The sequence below is a fragment of the Canis lupus genome, chromosome 20 (assembly GCF_048164855.1).
Source record: "Canis lupus baileyi chromosome 20, mCanLup2.hap1, whole genome shotgun sequence".
Lineage (NCBI taxonomy): Eukaryota > Metazoa > Chordata > Mammalia > Carnivora > Canidae > Canis > Canis lupus.
In genome coordinates this window covers 2,988,310-3,011,225 of record NC_132857.1, presented here as the reverse complement: position 1 = coordinate 3,011,225, position 22,916 = coordinate 2,988,310, and the positions used below count along the sequence as shown (strand labels likewise).

Below are 22,916 nucleotides of genomic sequence, written 5' to 3'. Positions count from 1 at the left end.
ATTATCCGTGACCTTTTATTGGATTTGTTGGGCTGTTATAGGGACGGCAGCCAGGCATGGCCGATTTCTTTTCCTAAAAGCCAGAATGCTCCTTCTCTCCTCCTAATGTTGTGTCTCTGTTATCACTAGGGAGGCATAGTCCCCTCCACTCCCTCGGGGCCCCGGGTGGGCTGCTGGCTAGAGACTTCTGGGCAGAGTCCCGAGCAGATGTGCAGCCCCTTGCCACTGTCCTGCAATTTCTGCATCTTTAAAATTTTAAATTTAAATTTTTCATCTGTCTTGGAAAATGAGACTAAAGAGAAGCAAAGGAGGAAAACCCTCTTCTTTGATTCTACTGCTTTCAATCTATCTTTTCATTCTTTGTGTCACTCTAAACCTTCCTGGGAGGGTGGCTTTCGCTCGTCTACTTGTACGACACAGATGCTCTTCTTAAATGGTTTCCATTCCATGCTTCTGTGTAAATGACTCCATGGAATGTCATCTGTGCTCCTAATCACCAAATCCAACAGCTTCTCTTGAATCTTTCCTTGTAATTCATCTGTGCATGTGTTGTTGTTTACCTTGTTCTGGATGGAATGCTTCTCACTTAACTACAGAGATGCTTGATGACCCTCAATCTCTGACAATCCCTCCATTTTTTGTGGGTTCTTTATTCCTTCTTTCCTTGTACTTATGGACAGTCTCCCATCATGTATGTTTCCTCACATTGAAATGGATTTATTCATTCAATCCCAGTATCACGAAAGGGGACATCTCTTAAGGGCAAAAAATATATTCTTTTGGAGGAGCGCCTGGGTAGCTCAGTTGGTTAAGTGTGTGCCCTCGGCTCAGCTCATGACCCCAGAGTCCTGGAATCGAGTCTGGCGTCAGGCTCTTTGCTCAGTGAAGAGTTTTCTTCTCCCTCTCCCCGCTTGAACTTTCTCTCTCATTCTCTCTGTCTCTCAAATAAATAAATTAAATTAAATAAATAGATAAATAGATAAATGAATGAATGAATGAATGAATGAATAAATAAATAAATAAATAAATAAATAAATAAATAAAAAAAATTCTTTCAGAAAGAAAGGGAAATTATTGACCGGAAAAACATGTAGAATTCAACTATGTAATTAATAAATCATGGGGGAAAAAACCAGGGTTACTAAATTAATGGGCAGCACATCCAGAAAGGATTAATAAGTGAAAGTCATGTGTTTAGAGGATTAACTTATCCTTTTGCCATTGACACAAATTATCCCTTAATTTCATTGTGAAAGAAAAATAATGGCTTATATGAATTATGGGTATGATCCAGGATGGTAATTATTTCTTCCTTACAAAGAGTTTAACTTCTGTTCACATTATTAATAAAATTTTATAGTTCCTTCCTTGAACAGAGTGCAACTCAAATGATGCTTGAGTTACACTTCTGCATGAGGAGTTAACCCTACATGTGTCAGTATTATTACACAGATCAGGTTTGGACTTCTGTTATGGAAAACAACCAAAGTAAAATCACGGAATTCTGTGCGATATCCATGACAGCATTGTCTCAAAAATATGTTGACATAGAAGGAAACAAAATATCAGGAAAAACTCAGGGTGTTGAGACAATTGTCTAACCAACAAAATATAATTGGTTTGATGCAAAAGTCCACCCTGTTTTCAAGGATGAAATATATTTACAAGTTGTAAACACACTTTTTTTTTTTTTTTTTTTTATTTATTTATGATAGTCACATAGAGAGAGAGAGAGGCAGAGACACAGGCAGAGGGAGAAGCAGGCTCCATGCACCGGGAGCCCGATGTGGGATTCGATCCCGGGTCTCCAGGATCGCGTCCTGGGCCAAAGGCAGGCGCTAAACCTCTGCGCCACCCAGGGATCCCTTGTAAACACACTTAATTATAGTTAATTAGCAGAATATTCTATGAGGCCTCATGTTTTTCAAATTTTTTTGAACTTATGTTCCTGTGAATGAGTTTAAATGACTTGAAAGCAGGCATTTTTAAAAAAATTTCGTATCTCAGACAATAAGTTACTCGTGACTTATACATATTTCAACAAAGACTCATCCACATTTCTTTTTAAGGTGACATGATAGTTTTATATATACAGTATCGAAGTCCTTCACAGACTTTGCTAAGAAACTAATTTTAAATATAATATATATTTTGAGTAACTATGGCATATCATTGGTTCACAAACATTACTATGGAATAGAAATCACCTGGAAGGTTTATTAAACAGATTGTATGACAAACTCAATAAACCTGCAGAGAGGCCTGAGAATTTGCATTGCTAACAGGTTCCCATGTGATGCTGATCCTGCTTGTCCCATGACCATGCTTTAAAAGGACAGAAATCGAGTCATTTATAAAAATTCTGAGAATTAAAAAAAAAAAAAATTCTGAGAATTCCTTCCAAATTTCAGGTGACTCATAAAAAAAGAATTACCCACCTACATCCAAGTTAAAATAAACCTTTTTTCATTAGTTACTTACACAAAATAGTTTTGTTTATATTATTAACTTTTCAAGTAATTAAATTTAGAATTCACAAGTACACTGGCTGCCAAAAAGTCTCCCGTACTTAATTTGATTTTGGCATAAAAAATAATATTTTATGTGAAATAAAATAATTTAAAAACCACAGGTGGAAAAAACCCTGCAGGTGAAATTTTCAAACTATCCACACTTGAACTTACATGTGCCATTATAATATTTTGATGTAAGATTCACTGGGATTCTGAAAAGTCCTAAATGGTGTGTCATGGAAGGCTTTTCAAGTTAAATATAAGAATACAGATGATTGAACACCAATAAAAAATAAATTAAAAAAAAATAAATAAATAAAATCTTAAAAAAAAAAAAAAAGAATACAGATGAGTGAACAAATTGCCAGTGATTAGATGACACGTAGAGTTTTATTACAGTTTTTGGTTAAAATTATTAAAATATTCCCTACTTTATTAAAACTTAGTTTCTCATCATGTAAATATCTCAATACTTCAACATATTTCTACTACTGATTGATGAGCTCCAAGTACATTTTTGATTCTGCGGTTATGAACTGCTTAAATGTTATGTGCTTAATTTTGAGGGAAAAAGAACTGAACAATGACACAAACACAAACTATTCCAAAGTGTTAAATACATTTGTGTAGGCCTGGATGCCTTAATAGTTTCACATAAATATTGTAATGACTATATTGAATGAATTAGTTCCTTGGTCCATATTGCATTTTATTACCTGTAGAACTTGTATTTTATCTGATTTCCTCCTTGTATTTGTGCAATCTATCAGGTGTAGATTATACACTAGGAAGTTAAATATACATTTTTAAAGATTTATCTATTTATTTATGAGAGACACAGAGAGAGGCAGAGACACAGGCAGAGGGAGAAGCAGGCTCCTTGCAGGGAGCTTGATGAGGGACTCGATCCCGGGGCCCCCGGGGTCACGCCCTTGGCCAAAGGCAGATGCTCAACTGCTGAGCCACCCAAGGGGCCCTAGGAAGTTAAACATTTCTCAAAGTCTTCTTTATGGTTAAGAATTGTATAAAATTTTTATTGAACTCAACTGAGATTTCTAATTATGAGCGCCTTATTTTAGATTTTTGGTATTTTCCAGTGGCACTGAAATTAACGTCCTAGCATGAGCAGCAGGACACGAAGAGTGCAATCAAGGCAGGTGTCAGCCATGCCAACTTGGCAATCAGACTTCTTGGTTTCAGATAATCTCAAAGTTTCTCTCCCATCCTCACCCCATGCGTCTTTCTCCCATTGACCTCTATGTCTGACCTGTCCTGAAAATCTATAATCAAGAAATTATTACTGTTGCTTTCTGAAAATGGCATACTTACAATCAGGAGGCATCTTTTCCATAAATACTGCGTAATATTCTTTTAGAAGTTCAAAATTTTCCTGATTGATACTTTCCTGCAAAGAGACATCTCCAAACCTAAAAATAGAACCAAGAAAACAGTCATGGGTTATAAAGAAGCTTCTGAAAGTAATAGTTTTTACCTCTCCTTTTTAAGTAGATGGCAATAGTTTCCTAAGGGAGTCTTTTTTTCTTTTTTCTTTTTTTTTAAGCTACACCACACAATGGTTATTTAAATTCACTCCAGTTTCTTCTGGTCCTGATTCCATCAATCCCTTTCCATATGCCAAGCTATTTTAACAATTATCACATGTGGACTGGGATGAAAAAGCACATCTATAACACCGGCTCCTGTGCTTGGGCGTAACTGGTATGCAGTTAACGTTAGCCTGCCTACCTCTGCAGGGTGGTATTTCTGCAGTGTAAAAAACCCTGCCTCTTCTTTTTCATGCCTCCAGTCTTCCTCGTCACTCATGACAGCTGGAGGGAGGGTCCAGGACACTAAAACTAGACACTTGGCTGCATGCAGACTGTACACACTGCCAACTGCTGTAGGCACACATAGACCCTACAGCCTCCAGAGGGTGGAGGGAGAAGGAGAGAGACAGACAGGCAGGGGAGGGCAGAGGGCGACGGAGACAGAGACTCTCAAGCAGGTGCCAGGCCTGGCACTGAGCCCAAGGTGGGGTTTGATCTCACGACCCCAAGGTCATGACCTGAGCTGAAATCAAGAGCGGGATGCTTAAGCAATTGAGCCACCCAGATGCCCCCAACATTTATTTTCTGTCCACAGCGTGAAGGCGGACAGCCTTTGTAGTAGTGCTCTTGCGCCTCTTCAACAACAAACTCTGTGTATATCACTGACCTTGTGTGTTCTTTAAGCATTTCCCAGATTTAAGCTTATGGCCAAGTTGTCTCTGTCGAAAAGGATGGTATGTAAATGGCTTCCAACAGGTATCTCCATCCAAATCTGTATTTCCAGATATCAGTGTAGGTTATCCAGCCCCACTTCAAAGGCAACATAAGCCCAAACTGAATCCACCTCCTCCTTTTGTTTAGGATTAAACACGTCTCCAATATTCGCCATTAACTCAGGTTACAGTCTAGGCACCCTTCTGGATTTCCTCTCTTTTCTCCACCCCATCCTCTACTCATTGATCTTCTCACATGCCTGGCAATTTTTTTCTTCTTTATCTGTAACACCGTCATTATTAGGCGCTTGATTATATCCACTCTTGACTGGATATAAAGCCTCCGAAATATCCAAGCACTATGCCTTCGGTTTCGTCCCCTCTGGTCTATCCTTTACCAGGATAGAATGGTCATGGTCAGACCATTCATTCATTCAACAAATATTTATTTGACATCAACTGTGTGCCAGGAGCTGCACGTGCAGCTGGAGAAGTGAATCTGATGCCTGTTCTTCCTATCAGCTCACTCACACGTCACGGCTGCTTCTCTCCCTGTAAAGACACAGCCTAATCTCCTTAGTTTGGCGTCTACCTTCTCCACAAAGGTTTCCAAAACCCCTTGTGGGAATTTACTTACACTCTTCCCCCTCACCAGCGGCATACAGATGCCTTTGGAACTTTCCACACGCTATCCTCCCTCTACCTAGAACGTCTTCTCTTCCTTGTCTGCTTGATCAATTCAGCCTTCAGGCTTTGTGAGAGGTTCGCATACTCCGTGACACCTCTCTGAGGAATTCCTCTCCCATCCATGAATCACCTTCTTTCCTCCATTATTCCTGCCCCTTCCACATCTTTGCTTATTGTATGAGTTGAACTGCAACGTATTACATGCCGATATGGCTTCCTTATGGGATGGTAAGTTCTTTTAAGACGGGGATCACGTCCACCCATCTTGTTACACTGCATGCTCTCTATGTGTCACAGCTTGGCAGTGACAGGTGCAAGGCCAATGTTCAATATCTATATTGAGTTAAACTTGGAGAATAGGAATACAGACCCAGGACAATCTACTGGAGAGTTTCTCTATGAACTCTGAAATATAATCTTAACTTTTTCAGACATGATAATCAAATGGTATTTTTAAAATATCACCTTGCTGGGGTAATATCATTGTTTTGGACTAAATGTTCGTGTCCTCCCCCACAAAAAATCACATTTTGAAGCCCTAACTCTCAGTAGTTGTGTTTGGAGATGGAGCCTCTAAGGAAGTAATTGAAGTTAAGTGAGGTCATGAGGGTGGGGGCCCTCATCTAATAGGATTAGTGTGTCCTTGTAAGAAGAGACACCAGGGAGCTCACCTCTCTCTTTGTACACAAAAAGGAGGTCAAGTGAACGCACAGGGAGAAAGTCAGAGAGTTCTCACCAGAAGCCAAATTGCCTGGGAACCTTGACCTTGGAATTCTCAGCCTCTGGTGTTATGGCGTATACATTTCTGCAGTTTCAGCCACCCAGTCTGAGGCATTTTGTTACGGTAACCCAGAGTCATCAGTACGTGCTTAATTCAGAATGGATACACAAAGCCTACGTTTTGGCAATGGATAAATAGGGAGTAAAATATTACAGCTGGATTATACAGCATACCTAACTTGTAGATAGAGGTTGCCTGGTAAAGCTCAAAATTCAGAATCAGAGAAATAAGGTTCAGAGAAGAGCAAGGAAGTGATTGACTCAGATCGGTATCAGAGTGCCGACCTTCCAGCTTCTCCTTTGAGTTTTTCCTCTACTTTGCCATTTTGTCTCCTTTTCAAGTCTAATGTGTCTTTATAACTCCCAGATATGGGATCCCTGGGTGGCGCAGCGGTTTGGTGCCTGCCTTTGGCCCAGGGCGCGATCCTGGAGACGCGGGATCGAGTCCCACATCGGGCTCCCGGTGCATGGAGCCTGCTTCTCCCTCTGCCTGTGTCTCTGCCTCTCTCTCTCTCTCTCTGTGACTATCATAAATAATAAAAAAAAAATAATAACTCCCAGATATGAAAAAAAGTGTATGTGTGTGTGTGTGCATGTACACACACACACGGACATCCATGTGTAAAATATAAAAATATAAAATAAAATCCATATATAAAATATATATATAAAAATATCCATATCAAATAGTCAAGAGAGATAAGAGAGAAGGAAGGGAAGGGATCTTCTATTTCATCCATTCATCTATCTATTTATCCATCTTTTCTTGAGAGAGAGAGACAGAGTGTGAGGCAGGGAGAGGGGCAGAAGGAGAGGGAGAGAGAAAATCTTAAGAAAATCTGATGCAGCGCTCAGTGTCATGACCCTGAGACCGAGACCTGAGCTGAAATAGAGGGCTTGAAAATACAACGGTAACTACACGGCTAACTCTTCCTAGACAAGTCTGTAAATGGGAACTCTCGCATCTCTCTCAAGACCATACTCACAGGCCTTAACTTATTAATTCAAGCCCCAAACACTCTGTAATCCACTGTATCAAAGAAGAGACAATTAATTTAGAGTGCTGTGGGTTTTCACCCCCCAAATTGAATAATTTGCATCCATAAATATCCTTCAGCTCGACCATTTGGCTTGCTTGTGGGACGCATGTGTATAGACGACTAAAATATAATCCGACTTCAGGTACTGACATGCAAAAGCGCTCAATTACCCAGGAAAACTTGTACAACACAGTGAACAAAATTATATTCTGATTTATGCATACTATAAGAAAAGAGATTAATGGCTTCTACGCGATTTGAAATTAAACCTGAAATACAGAGCTGCCACCTAATTCTGTGACTGACAAGTAAGAATCATGAAAACCTATGCTGTCCAGGAAATATCTTTTGGATAAGCAGGAGAGAAGGCAAAATCATTGGAAGAGGACAGATAAAGACAGGCACCTTGATCACCATTGATTTTTTTTTTTTGATCACCATTGAAATTCAAGAGGACTATAAATGTAGTGGCGTCTTTAATTTAGTATAAGACGTTGAAAAAAAAAAAAAAAATAAGACGTTGGTACAAGATTAAGACACACTTAGCAAGTCATGGCAAAGAATACTCTAGGTGCCTTTTTTTTGAAGATTTTTTTATTTATTTGTTCGAGAGAGAGAGAGAGGGAGAGAGAGAGGGAGGCAGAGACACAGGCAGAGGGAGAAGCAGGCTCCATGCATCGAGCCCAACACAGGACTCAATCCCGGGACCCCGGGATCATGCCCTGGGCTGAAGGCGGCGCTAAACCGCTGAGCCCCCCAGGCTGCCCTGCTCGGTGCCTTTAAACTGGAGACATTGGGAGGGTGAGTTACAGACAAGAAAGCATTTAAAAAAATTATTTTTAAGAAAGCATTTTAAATATAGAAGAGTATCAACCTCTCCCAAAGTCCTGCCTGCAGGGCACCGTCTCCAGCCAGGCCTCACAGCAGGATGGCGGCTTCTTTCTCCAAAATCTTTTCAAAATGTATTCTACGAACTTGAAGTCTCATGCACATTTTCAATAATGTCTACATGTGAACCACTTAAGATACAGAAGTAATTCCTCCATTCAAATAAATGTGTTTGACAGCAACTCATGGGACTATGTACAAACACGTGCGGCTGGACTGGCAGGTAATTACGAAGTGATGTGCTAACGTCTCCTAAGAACCACTGCTTTATGTTGGCAAATTGAACACCAATAAAAAATAAATTTATTATTAAAAAAAAAAAAGAACCACTGCTTTAGTAATCAAAACAAAAGGGGATAAAGGACTGTGCTCTAGGTCCAGGGAGTCGGACACAACTCGCTGAGGTCACAGTGTTGAGGCGCCCGTGAACGCGGACAGTCCTCCAAGGGGACGCGCACACGGCACCTGCAAACACGAACGAGCCGCTGCACGTGGACAATCCGGCCCTGGCGTCCACACTCCCCTCTTCCCTTTGCCACGCTTACGTCGGAGGTGGGCCAGCAATCGTGAACCGTGGGTTTTGTCTGCTGCGGAGCAACGTGGGACGACACGAGGGGAGAGGCCAGCTCGAGCCCCTCTGAGCCCCGCCCGCAGCCCGCAGGGCAGGGTCCTAACACCTGGCCCGGGCCACGCGGCACCCCCCCCCCCCCCCCCCCCCGGCCCGGCTCACCTGTCCGCCAGCGTCTGCTGTTCGTTGATTCCGACGTTGAAGAGCACGGGGTGCACGTGCAGCAGCTGGCCCTCCCTGACCGGCGGGGGCAGCACCTCAAACATCCGCGCCGGCAGCTTCACCTCCACCACGTAGTGCTCGCTGGGGACAGCAGAGGACAGAGAGGGGACGCGGGGCTTACTCCACTCGCCCTATGTCCGCGTCGGCAGAAAGAACCATCTCGCGGCTGGAACACAGAGCCGCTGCGGCTATCGGCTGCTGCCTCCTTTCCGCTACTAAGTCACACAATGGCCCTGTCCTTCCCTTCACTCTGAAGTGACCCGGCGTGGACAACTATTTGCATTTTTAGAATTTTTCTCCATTACTCTGAGCGCCTTTAGAAAAGGGAGGACGTCTAGTTCATTCGTATACCGGGCCACGTGCAGATGAGACTCAACAGTGATTTTCTTAATTATTTTTAAGACCTAGTCAGTCTCAAGAATAAGAGAAGTACTTTAATGATGGATTTTTTCAACACAGTGAAACGAGTGAAGCAAATCAAATCATTTACGATAGTTTTGAGCATGGCCTGAGTGTGGTGGCTACTGATGAGCCTCCCCGGTGGTGACGGCGTGATGGAAATGGAATGGTTTCATTACTTAAGATGCAGCCTTTGGGGGTTCCTGACCATTTTTGCAACAAGAGCTTTTTTTTTTTTCTTTTTTTCCATTGGAAATTTCCAGTAAAAATTACCCCTCATGTTCAGTGCTGAAAATTTAAATTAGGATTCACAGAACATGGTCAACAATAGCTGCTTGTGTATTTTTAAACTTGACATCTTCTGATGCAGTGTGAACCGACTATTGAAATGTGGAGAGTTTTGCTCAGAATTTATGAAAATCCATGTGTTTCTGGAGCTATATATAGTGCCGGGATGGCAGTATATGTATTGGGAAAAGAAGCACAGGACAATTAGTGAGGCTCTTTGTGAAAATATTCTTAGTTTTCTAGCATGACAATCCTGACGCGTACTACGCGGTACAACGGACTCTGAGATTTGCTCCTTACCTGGGCTTCGGACAAGAGAACCAGGACATACCGTGAATCCAGCAGGCAGGGATCTTAGCGCTACCCCCACATGAATGGACACATTATCTTTCTTTTTGAAACTGCTCTCAGCGCCCCTAACAAAAGCCTGGCTCACAGAGGGCTGATGTTTATTTATTCCAAGTCTTTCAAGACTACGAGAAGAATCCATGAGTCCGCCCACGTGTAAAGGTCGCGCTGAAGGTGAAGCATTATATAATGGGTCACGATGACTTTTTGTCAGCTCTGTTAAATCATCAGCAACATAAACTCATCCACTTTAAGTGTGTATGACTCTGAGTTTTAGCAAATGTATGGAGCTGTGCAATCCTGAGTATAATCCAGTTTCAGAACATTTGCATCACCCTAAAAAAAAAATCTCTCAAGCCTGTGTGCCTGCTGCCAGCCCCGGGAAACCACTGATCTATGTTCTATCTGCAGATTTTTCTGCTTTCCATATTTCATGTAGACGGGATCACAGAGTATGTGGTCCTCTGTGTCTGGCGTTTTTCATTTAGCTCCATGACTTTGAAGTCATCAGACAGCAGCATGTTTCAGGAGTCTGTTCCCTTTTATTCCTGGGTACAGCACCTTATTGCATAGATACACCACGTTTTGCTTACGTACCCACAAGTTGATGGCTGCCTGGGATACTTCGCAGCTGGACTGTTATGAATAATGCATTCGTTCTTCTGTGGACATATGGGTTCATTTTCTCTTAGGTACATACCTAAGAGTCATATAGTAATTTTTAGGTTTAACTTGTTAAGAAACTGCCAAATTGTTTCCAAAGTGGCAGCACCATGCGACATGCCCCCCAGCAACGTGAGGGTTCTGGGTTTTCCACATCCTTGCAAACACTTGTGATTGTCTGACTTTCTGATTATGATGATTTCTACTGTGAGTGAAGTGGTATCTACTTGTGGCTTTAATTTGCATTCTCCTAATGACTAATGATGTTGACTGTGTTTCCATATGGATATAAGCCCCTGATAATAGGTCTTATCTGGCAAAATATATATTCAAATCTTTGCCCAATTTTAAGCTGGGTTTTTTGTCTTATAATTGTTGAGTTGTCAGATTTCCTTATATATTCTGGACACAAGTATTTTATTTTATTTTTTTTATTTTATTTTATTTTATTTTATTTTATTTTACTTTACTATTTTATTTTATTTTACTTTATTATTTTATTTTATTTTATTTTATTTTATTTTATTTTATTTTATTATTCTTTTTGGACGCAAGTGTTTTATAGGATGTATGATTAGCAGGTATTTTCCCAATCTGGCTTGTCTTTTCATTTACTTAATGACATTTTTGCTCCTTCAAAGTTTATGATTTTGACTAAATTCTATCCATCAAATTGTGTATTTTATGAATCTAGAATTTTGGGTCCTATCGAAGAACTCTTTCCCTTACCCAACTTGGAAATATTTTCTCAAAAAAAAAAAAAAAAAAAAAAAGAAATATTTTCTCCTAGGAGGTTCATAGTTTTAGCTTGCATTTAGACCAGTGATCCATCATGAGTTGGTTTTTTGTGTATGATGTAAGTCGAGGTTCTAAATGACTTTTCCTGCGTATGGATAACCAATCGTCACAGAAACATTTCCTTGAAAAGACTCTCCATTCTCTATTGGAGAATGGCACCTCTATTGGCTTTGGCACCTTTGTCACTAATCGATTGACCCTAAAGATAGTAGTTTATATCTGGGCTCTAAAGTCCGTTCCATTGATCTAGATGTGTGTGCTTATGCCAGTACTTCATTATTGGGTCTTCATTATTGTGGTTTTATATTAAGTTTTGAGATCAGAAAGTGTAAGTCTTCTTTTGTCCTTTTAGAAAATTGTTTTTGGAATTCTGGGTCCTTTGCATTTCCATACAGATTTTAGGTTTAGCTTGCCAATTTCTGCACAAAAGACTACTGGGATTTAGACAGCAATTGCATGAATCTATAGATCGGTTTGTGGAGAACTGCCATCTAAACGATATTGAGTATCCTAATCTGGGAACACGGACTGTCTTTCTGCTTATCAGATGTTATTAATTTCTCTAAGCACGATTTTGCGTGTTCTGTGTACAATTCTTAGAGTACTTTGTTAAATTTGGCCTGATGTAATTATTCTTTTGGATGCTACTGTGAAGGAAATTGTTGTCTAAATCATTACTGTTTCCAGCAACTTTTCAGGAGTGTGCTTTTTTTTGCTTTCCAATCCAAATCAAGTCCGTTTCCTCTGGTGGTGAACCTGCTGGTCTCTTCAGCCTGCGTTGCCCCCGTAAAATTCTGCTGACGGAGCTGGGTTCCACGGGAGCGACTCTGGGCAAGAGTGCCGCAGACACCAAACGTCTGAGCCAACGTTCACTGCTTTCTCATTAATAAGTACTTGTAAGTTCGTGTGCACAGTCGACTTATCTCCTTAGTCTCAAGGTGGCTGTTTTAGACAATTGTGTCCAATTGCAAAGTCGCTCCAAATCCTGGAGACAGGACTTGCTAAGCCGCTCACTTTGCCATCCTAGGAGTTCCACTCACATCTGCTTCACAGCTTTTGAACTCAGATCCAGCCTGCAGACTCCTCAGGAAAAGCGTCTGTACCCTGCCTATGCAAAATGGCCCGATAAACTTCCCCTATCAATCGCGATAGAAATATCAGGTTCCCACTTTTGATAATCCCCACAGTAATACGGAACGGTACTATTTTCCAGGTGTGTGTATGAGCACATTTATTCTTCTTTCTTCCAATGCACAGAAAATTAAGCATGAGTGCACAGATGAAATATTTAGTTCCATGAGGATATTTTTTTTCTTTATGTATATGAAATGGTCACCTTTCATTCAATCATGTGTCCCTGAGCATCCTTCATGCAAAATATAGAATATTTGTTCTAAAATATTCAAAATATAGGATCATCTGTTGACTACAGACAAGAAAGCAAGTGAGTTTGGACTTTTACAATAACTTACTTCTTTCTCCATCTCTCTCCAGCATGAGGAGGGCTTTCTCTTTCGCATGCTCATATTTTTTCGCTGTGATCTAAGAATGTTTCAAATTTCAGATATCCTCATGCAGCATTTAAAAGCGCTAGTGCCAGAATGGTCACCATTTGGTGGACTTGTGACTGAAATGATTTACCATGGAATATAATTCTTCTGTTGGAGGTCTATTTTACACGCCATCATTTTTCTTAATTATTTCTGATATTTTGCCCATCATTCGCTGACCTTCGATGCTATTTATTTAAAACCATTCTCAGAAATCTCAGTCTGTGAGTGAATTGTCAAAAATAATTAAGAAAAACGGTGGTATATGGCCCTGACACAGAAATAGATCTTTTCTAAAATGTTGCTGCTTTTAACAGAATTTAATATAAAGTCACTTTAAGAATTATAACGCTATTAACCAAATGATTCCAGCAAAAGTAAAAACACCCGGAGCTTTGGACTAGATAATAAGAAAGAGAGGAATGTTCTTCTCATGCCTGCTGTTCTTCTAAATTCCTCCTATTTCAGGGGGGAGCCTTACTATGCTCAATTCGCTACCACAAAATTTACACACGTTCGTGAACCTTCTAGAATCTTTTCAAGATCTTCCTGTTATGGCACCTACATTCATTTCTCACTAAGTAGGAAAAAAGACAAAAGAAAAATGTCCAAACCAAACCTTAATTCTCCTTGGCTCCTCTGTCAAGAGTTAAGACAAATATCTAACAAAGCTTGGTCTCATTGGAAATGGGCACCACTTACCGCCTTCCTGTTATAACTGGCAAGACATCATTGGATTTGGCTTCGATGATTTTAAATGCAACTTTCTTCAAATCTGAGATGCCAACAGCCATGTCCTCCAGCATCCCGATTTCATCACCTACATGCGGAAAAGGTGCGTTGTTGCAAACTCACTAAAGAAAATGTCACTTGGTACTATACCTCCCTGCTGGGATTTGTTCGAGCGCTTTAGTGAATGAGTTTCCGAATGCAGTGAATATACTCTAAACACTTCTCCTCGGAGGCTGAAGGCTTTCAGCAGTGAAATAAGAACCATTTCAGTGGACTCCAGCAGCCCAAGTACCCTTTGGGGGAGAGAAGAATGGGCACACTTGCTGGAAGTCTACAGGGAAGTTTTAACTCCTTTATGAACTGGAGTATCATGCAGCTCTCTTTCCACTGGCGGGACTGATATTTAATTTCTAGAAACAGAAGTAGATCCTCAATACCCAGTACAAATGTAACGCAGGCCACATATATGATTTCAAATTTCCTGGTGGCCATATTTTTAAAAGCGCAAAATTTATCAAGGTAAAATTAATAATATATGTCACTCTAACCCAGCATGTCCCAAATATCATTTCAGTTATAAATCAATTTGAAATTATGAATTATTACTATAAAACAAGTTTTTACTCGTCTTTGAAATCTGGTGTGAAATTGGAGAAGGAAAACATGATATGGTCTCATTCATTTGGGGATTATAAACAATAGTTAAAGGGAATAAAGGAGAAAGGAGGAAAAATGAGTGGGAAATATCAGAAAGGGAGACAGAACATGAGAGACCCCTAACTCTGGGAAACGAACTAGGGGTGGTGGAAGGGGAGGTGGGCACTTGATGGGATGAGCTGGGTGTTACGCTGTATGTTGGCAAATTGAACACCAATAAAAAATAAATTAAAAAAAAAAGAAATCTGGTGTGCATGTTAAGTACACGTTGATTTGGACTAGACACATTTCAAGTGCTCAACAGCCACACCAGGCTTTGTATTAAACAGCGCAGCTCTAGACAATACAGAGTTGGGACTTTAAAAATCTAGTCATTGAAACTATGTTGGCAAAGGGCTTTTCATATTAAAAAAGCCAGATGGCTGCTCAGGGCTCCACTACTCCTACTCCATGAGATAATCTATAATTCCATCCTCAAAAAACGGGGTAAGAGTACAGTTACAAGGTGAATGAATGCAAAGGACTGAAAGTCACGTTATTTCTGTAATGCCTGATGTCATTGAGGGTTATTCCTCATTTTTATGGTTAACCACAGAATCTGTGGATCAAATATCCTGATGCGTGAGACGGTGACTGTTAACAGGTACTAAAGCGATACTCACTATAGGTACTCAGCAGTCCTTCATACTGTACCACCAATCCCACGGTGTGAAGCTGCTGCAGAAAGCCAGGGTCATGCAAACTCGTGTGTAGTTTGATGATAAAACCACACACCAATCCAGCAAGCTACAAAAAAAAAAAAAAGAAAAAAAAAAAAGGAGGAAAAAAAAAACCCAAGAAAGTCGTTGAAGAAATTGGGATCAGCAAACTTTAATTGAAAAATATTTAAGATTTCTGAGGCATCACAGATTTATTTATTTTATTTATTTTTCTATTTATTTTTATTTTTTTGGCATCACAGATTTTTTTTTTTTTTTTTTTTTTTTTTTTTTTTTTTTGGCATCACAGATTTAATGACAATTTTCAAGTGTGTGAAACAGCCATGAGCTAGTGGGGGACCCGGACAGTGTGGTTAAAAGATCCCTTTTTAGAAAAGAGTCTCCTTTCCCCCGCGTGCGTGTCTGTAAGACTCGGCTGTGGCTGTGGGTGTAAAACTATCTTTTCACAAAGGCATATCCATAGGTTCATGGGACTCACAAGACCAGTATTCCCTTTATTTTGTTCTATGTTATTGTACTCTTTGTACGTGCACCAGCAAGTGTATGCCTGACACAAGCAATCACTGGGACAGCCGTCGCGATGGAGGCCGGCTCCATGTCACGGCGTAGGCTTGGTCTTGCTAAACCTTGCCCGTAAGCATTACTACCCTACAAACTTATTTTATAAACAAAACCGAAGAGAGATCATTATGAGGCCCCGTCCTGGGATTCTGGAGGGAGCCGAGTGAATGGGAGACTGCAAAGGCAGCTCTTGGCCGGCCCCGGCACCACGTCGGTGTGCGGCAGCCACCCCTGTCCCTCCGCTGGGCGCTGTGAGCCGACCCCGGTGGTGACGGGGTGGGCGGCCTTCTCTTGCGCCATGAGCAGGACACACGTTCAGAGACGTGGCCACCTGTTTGCACAAACACGTACTTAAGGCCTCCCTGGCCGCCCGACAAGGTCCCCGCGCCGCGCGACAAGAGGCACCTACTGCTTGGCTGAAGACGACGTCCCTCCTGAGGGTGAGCATCAGGCACTGGGGCAAGCCGGCCGCGAGTTCCTGCAGGAGCACGAAGGCCAGGGACTGCTTGGCTCGGTTCACCACTTCTCCCATGCAGTCCTTGAGGGCGCAGATGAGGGGACACAACTGCTCGTACCAGTCCTCTGCGGGGAGGGAGGGGGGGTCAGAAGGGGCACAGATGCCCGTCGTGGGGGACGGCGCCCATTTACCACTCCTATCAAGGTGTGCCTACTAGCAAGGATTCGCAGCAGTTGCACCTGAAGGGCTCCGAGGGCAGCGCCCCCGACTCCAGGGGCCTGCGGCCGCCCGCTGGCTCTCCGCGGGGTGCACTGTGGGGTGACCGCACTGGACTCCCCCTCTCCGTCCCATCACCCGCAGTCCGTGCCGCCTGTGCCCTGGTGGACGGTGCTGCCAGGCTCTTCCATGTGGAGGCCACGTCTCCCTGGTTCCTCTACGGTCTCCACTTGGGGAGCACTGGGCCAGTTCTACTCTTGCAGAAGCCACCAGACAGTCGCCTCGCCCTCTGCCTCCATCACTTCTCGGTCTCCTCTGGATCAACTACTCTCCCTTTCCTTGCGGTCACAGCCTACGGGAACCCTTTCTCAACAGCGTCCCCCGAGTCCCCGGAGGGGGCTTCCTAAGCACTCGGAATCCCGTCCCATCATTCACCCCCTCGCTGCCCTACTTTAAAGATCTTAAAAACACAAAAGCGTTCAGAATGAAGTCCTCCCAAAGCACAAAACAGCCTCCATTATCTGACCTCGGCCTCCTTGTCCAGCCTCACTTCCCACAACATCCTCACTCGCAGTCCTGAGTCCCAGGTGAACTGCAGAACGCGATTTCCCCAGACCTGTCCTGAGCTTTCACCTCAGCCTGTTTGCAAATCCCATCTCCAGCCCCGGAGCGCACTCCCTCTACGTATCCTCCTGACACGCTTCCTCTTCTCTGCACACTCAGCTTAGGACTTCCACCTGCAGGAAGCCTGCGGCTCCACACCCACGCTCACTTACTGAAGTTTGGGTTACTTACTTTTGTGCCCACGATTCCTTTTTCTTACTGTTCTAGAACTATCCACACATTATTTGCTCTGCAAGAAAGGGAGCTTATGGACAGTAAGGAATTCATTTTTTAATCCCTGAACCTAGCATAGAGTCTAATATATATATACATATATATATATCAGATATTCAATCAGTTTCAATTGAATGAGTAAAGTTACAATAAATATAACAAAAGAGATTGAAGATCTAGATAAATAAACATGACAAAATCAAGTTTTTGACAATTCACATAGGTTTTCTCTAAATCAGGATACAAAACTGGAACCGTCTTGAGTTTTTTGTACGTCTGGATACGTAACTCGCTTCAAGTACATAATTATGATGTTGGCATATGATACAGACACAAGTTATATTTTAGTTATTATTTTGGAAATCGAGGCCTGGATAAATGTCAGATACGTTCTGGACTGTGTGACAACCCCTTAACATATAAATAGGTTAATAGTAGTATGACAAAGAAATTTAGTAGAAAGGAAGGTATGCTGAAAAATTAATCCTAATTCAGTATCTGAAATGATCTGATCTCAGCACAAAAGCGTAGGCTTCACCGTGAATGATATAAACGGTCAACAGCCAGCTAAGACCTTGGAAGAGTCATGGCGAACGATAAAAAGAATCGTGATCACACCTGCGCCGTATCTTCAGTCACGTCGTAATTTTTACGTTGTGTTGTGATAGGACCCAATGAAATAAACCCAAATGGTTGAAAGAGTAATGAATGACCACAACCTAATAAAAAGATGAGCTTCTTCTTAATATTTTACGTAAACGTTTATGCGACGCTCTAATGCAAAATACATTCGGAACGTTGTGAGTCATCATTTAAAGATATTGTAGGATTACGCGTTACGCAATGGGAGTAAACACCAGCGAAAGGGGCAAGGGATGAAGGCCTAATGAATCCGTAATCACGTAACGAAGGACTCACTTGTGGGCAGCCTACGTCAAAATCTGAACAACGGTTCATTTTAAACAAATATCGAGAAACTCCTGAATTTTACGTCGTTGGCACAGGTGAAAGGGCACGTGACGGCGCGTCGGAGGCCATCCAGAAGCGATAGTCCTTATGCCTGTGTTTTGCCGTACTTGAGTCTTTAGGTCCCGTTCTCCGCCACTGTCATCGTCCCAATACGGACGTCCCCACACACGCTGGTTCACTGACACACACGTATATCTGCTCGGAAAACAAAGGCGGCAATAAGTCGACCCAGGGCTGCATCTCCAGACAACAGACTGCAGAATGCGCGGATTCCGTGCTTGGGGCTGCGGGGAGCGGCTGCCGCTGGAGCCCCTGCAACGGGAGTAGAGGCGGGGCGGTGGGTGGCGCTCCTTGCTGGGTGCCGCCGGGCTGGCGGCTCCCCCTGGTTGGGAGGGGGTGACTTCAGGGCGCGCCTGCATCTCTTGCCGGACCCTGGGTGGCAGTTAGGTTCGGGATGGCTCTGGGGTTCTTCACCTGCACCAGGACAGCGTCCTCGCCCACTGCGGGGCCTAGCCTCACGCCGACGTCACCGGCTGAGCCCTACTCGAAGCTGCCATCGTGTCGCCAAGGAGGGAGTGTGATTTGTGGTCTCAACAGAGTGGAGCTGGGGCGCCGGGCGGGCTTGCGGGCAGCATCCGCCCTGGCTGGGGTCACGATGTAAGCCCCCCCGGCCCCCGGCCCCTGGCCCCCTGCTCACTCTCACGTACCCAAGGGAAACCTCTCGAAAGCACAGAGTAAACCTGAAGCCTGTTAGACACACTGATCTCGGAGGTCCCGGAGCACCAGCGGCTGGCCCAACGCTAACAGCACGCGGGGCCTCGTTCCCCAGAGCCGTGTCCGCCTCGGCCGGGGGCCAGTCCCGGGTAGCACCCGGCGGGCGGGCGGGGGGCAGGCGCCGGAGCAGGGGCGCCTCGGGCTCGGCGGCGGGAAGCCACGGGCTTCTCTCCCAGAGGGACAGCCGCAGCCCAGGGCCCACGGTGGCCGTCACAGGCCATGGCCTACCCTCTGGGCCTCGCGCTTCAGCTCCTCTAACTTCAACTTTCACTCTTTGTACAAACCACCCGCACCCGCACACACTCACACACACACTCACACGCACACACGGCCACCGAACCAGCCCCTCCCGGGCCCAGGGCTTGGCGTGCACCCCCGGCCCCCTGGCCGGGGCCCCGGCTCTGGGCTCCCTCCAGTGACAGGGGAAGATGCAGGAGGATGAGTCTGGGTCTCTGTGGGTCGCTGGAAGCCCCCGAGCCCGACTCCAACAAGCAGGGCCCTTCCTCAGGGAAATGCGCAAGGCCTGGGGCTTGGCGAGGGCCTAGCCTGGGGTCAGTGGCCTGGGGTTAGGGGTCTGGGGGTCAGCGGCCTTGGCGTCATCAGTCTGGGTCAGGGGCCTGGGGTCAGCAGCCTGGGGTCGGTGTATTGGGGTCAATGTCCTGGGGTCAGCAGCCTGGGGTCGGCAGCCTGGGGGTCAGCAGCCTAGGGGTCAGCGGCCTGGGGGTCAGGGGCCTGGGGAGTCGCCCAAGGCCGCCACGCAGAGCCCACTAGCCAGCCCGCCTCTTGCTCCTGGGTCCCCCGAGGCCCCACTGCCACCGCCCGCAGGCCACCCGGAGCTCGGGCCCGAGGACGCTCAGGCTCCCCGAGAGGCGGCAGAAGCCGAGGGCCGCGGCTGCAGCAGCGCACAGAGCCTGCCTTCCCTCGGCACCGGCTTCTTTTCAGGCCTTTGGGCTTTGTGGCTCCTGTAAGGTAATGAGCTCCCCGCAAGCTCGCAGCCACCGCTCTCTGTGTTATCACGACTTTGAGACTCGGAAGGGAAGGAAGCTGAAGGTGTGCAGGCTGTTACTCTGCAGAGAGAGAAGAAGTGGGCCCAGCTTGTAGGGTTGGCTCGCGAAGCAGATGCTCCAGGGGAAGCTGAACCCCTCGGGCGGCCTCAAGACGGCGACGATCCAGCCCCTGAGATCTGGGCCGACGCGGCAACAGGGCCTCCGGTGCTGTCCACCACCCTCTAGGCTGGTGTGGCAGGCTTTGCCCTCTCTGCTCCGAGTCCTGGTTGCCTGATGGAGCTGCGTCCTCCGTCACCCGCACACAGCTGCCAGGGTCCCCTCCGAGGGCGGGCCCCGTCGTCCCGGCGCGATCCTGCAATGTGGATGTCATGACTTGGGGGTCAGTGAGGAGGCTTCCTCTCTGGGCAGTTCACAGCTGAAGTCCTTTGCAGGAGTATAATCCAGGTGGCCCACCTTGGTCACAGATCCTGGACACCTGCCCACACGGGGCCCCCCAGTATCTGCCCCCCCCAGCATGTAGGCTAATCAGGTAATAGATGAATAATCAAGGAAAGAAAAGTGCCCACTGAGGTCCGGCTGCCTAGTATGTTCCTCTCCGCTCAGAACGCCCTTGGAGCCCCCCTGGCCTTGCCCATCTTTAGCATCTCTTGGCTCTGGCCCAGGAATCGAAAAGTCGATCTGTATTATATTTAACACAGGCTAGCCTGTCTTCCTTTTATCATTTTCCCTCCCTTCTTCGCTGCCATTGTGAGAAACACAGTCATTTGTCAGGTCAGAGAGAACCTTTGGGAAGCGAGGTCCTATGGGTGACACAGACTTGTCGCCCATGGAGCCTGTTCTCAAGGGGTTTAAAATATAGAAGGGAAACTTAAGAGCTATAAGGCAATACCTACCTAAAGGAATACCTACCTAAACTTATCCTCCTAAAGGAATCGGATAAGTGCCACCAAAATCGGGACCACGACAAAACGAGCTTAGAAGGAATAAGAGTCTAGAGGCAACAGAGTTCATCTCCGCGGGGAAGATCGCAGTCATTCATGGTGTGTTGTGTATTAAATATCTGCACGCAGGCCCGTGTGGATGGGGTTCAGGGAGGCTGCATGGCCGGCAGGTAGTGAACACCCACAAAACAAAGCTTTGTAGGAACAGTCTGAGAGGGGTCCCTGGTTGGATGATGTCAAGTCCCACAGACAGATTCCATAAACTGAGCGAAGGGTGCCGTTGAGGAAGGGAGGAGGCGGGGGGCTGACATTGGGGTCGCACTTGGATAAGGCAGGAGCACAGTGGAAATAATGTTGAGCCTGAAGCTAAAGGGGGGAAAATAATAATAATAATAATAATAATAATAATAATAATAATAATAAAACGTAGTGGGCCGTCGTCATGGCAGGGAGAGGGAAAGAGGTGAGTAGGGGTAGGGAGGGAAGGAAGAAGGTACCGACTCTGCGTGAGCAGAGAGCCAAAAGATGAGAGGCAAGGTCAAATCCAGAAATAACGGGTATCTGGTAGGCCAAATGGAAACAGGGCTAATGGTGACCGTGCGGGGAGAGTCGTACAGACGGCAGGGTGAGCCTCGGAGAAGTCCTAAGGCCCCAGGGGTGCTCACGCAAAGGACAGACACGACTCTTAAGATGTGATCATCGGAGCGCCCACCGAGCTACGGTGCAGGGTAAGGGGCTGCTCTTGGCCCCTTGCGGCTGCGTTAGACATTGGGTACTGCTCAACTCCAAGCAGGCGGCTAGGAGCACAGAGGCAACCTTCTCTTGTGTCAAGGGAACCTTGTTTGTTTAAACCCTGCCAGCCCGAGAACACGGAGCCCTAAAACTTTCCGATCCCGCTCTTAGAGAGATAGCAAAGGAAACGCGTCAACCAGTGTTCCGGTTAAACTTCTCATTTTGTAGCACGAAGTTGAAAGCCTTCAGCAAATTCTGCTAAGACGGTTTCCAGGAACTAAATCCATTCATCCAACAAGCTCTGCGTTTGTTGTCGCACCTAAGTTTCGAATTGGGGGTTATGATGAGCCTGGGGGAGTCACCCATGCATATCCATTGGGCGTATTTTGTCTTTTGGCCTTAAAAAAAAAAAAAAAAAAAGCTGTGGCCTCAGGACTCTGGCCCACAAACGTGCGGGCATTTAAGGGCTGCGTGGGACAGAGATCACTGGGTGACCTGAACCCACCAATGCATCTGCATCCTTGAGCTCCTGTCACTTAAATTTTGTGCAGCCTCTAGGACTGAGAGGAGACAGGAGCGGATGTGGAGTGGACTCAAGCCTGGTTAGAGCACAGGCATCCAGAGAAGGGAAGTGAACAAGCCGAGTCCAGTTTTCTTTTTTTCTTTTTTTTTTTTGAGTTTCTAGCAAACCTCAAGGCCGCTGGGATATAGTGCCCCATTGTCTTCAATACTCTCCAAATGCAACAAAGCCTCACGTAAATGGATGTAAGTGCTAAGAAAGTAGGCAAGTCGACCAAATACCTCGTAAGCGGGACTATCGCTCAGGCCCTTCCATCCATATGCCTCAACGTTCCTACACGGGAGATATGCATCCTTTTTTTTTTTTTTTTTCCGTTTTTCCTCTATCTCCGTTTCATTGTGGGTGTGAGCATCACCAGATTTATGATAAAGCCAAGCAATTTTTCAAGTGTAATTTATCAATACGTGGCAATTCTTAATTTCTGCCCTGAGGTACGATCCCAATAATAAACCCCGAAGAGATTTCTAAGGGATTGATTTTTGTAACGTTATCTCATAATATCCCTAATTAGTGTCTAATAAAAGTTAGCATTTTGTTAAAAGGGTGACAGCAAAAAAAAATGATCCGTGCAGAGTAAGATTAGTGATGCTTTCTCCTGGAAAGGACAGAAGCAGGGCAGCGCAGTGGTTAGGAGAGCAGGCTCCCGGCTCAGACCACCAGGCTGGGAGGAGGCCAGGCTGCGCCACTGGCCTGGGCCTGACAGCGCACAAGTCATTGGACTTTCTACTTC

At 44.9% G+C, this 22,916-nt stretch overlaps 1 protein-coding gene across 15 annotated transcripts in view; it reads right to left on the bottom strand.

The window, feature by feature from the left end:
* Positions 1-22,916, bottom strand: part of INPP4B (inositol polyphosphate-4-phosphatase type II B) — a 709,031-nt gene that overhangs the window by 65,237 nt on the left and 620,878 nt on the right. For 14 of the 15 annotated variants that reach the window (XM_072788249.1, XM_072788250.1, XM_072788263.1 and 11 more), the window contains 5 exons: positions 16,083-16,255; positions 15,056-15,179; positions 13,707-13,824; positions 8,899-9,039; positions 3,843-3,940 (listed from right to left, as the gene is read on the bottom strand). In XM_072788249.1, the coding sequence (XP_072644350.1) occupies positions 3,843-3,940; positions 8,899-9,039; positions 13,707-13,824; positions 15,056-15,179; positions 16,083-16,255 (654 nt within the window). The remainder of the gene's footprint in view (positions 1-3,842; positions 3,941-8,898; positions 9,040-13,706; positions 13,825-15,055; positions 15,180-16,082; positions 16,256-22,916) is intronic. The other variant, XM_072788252.1, reaches the window with a different exon arrangement.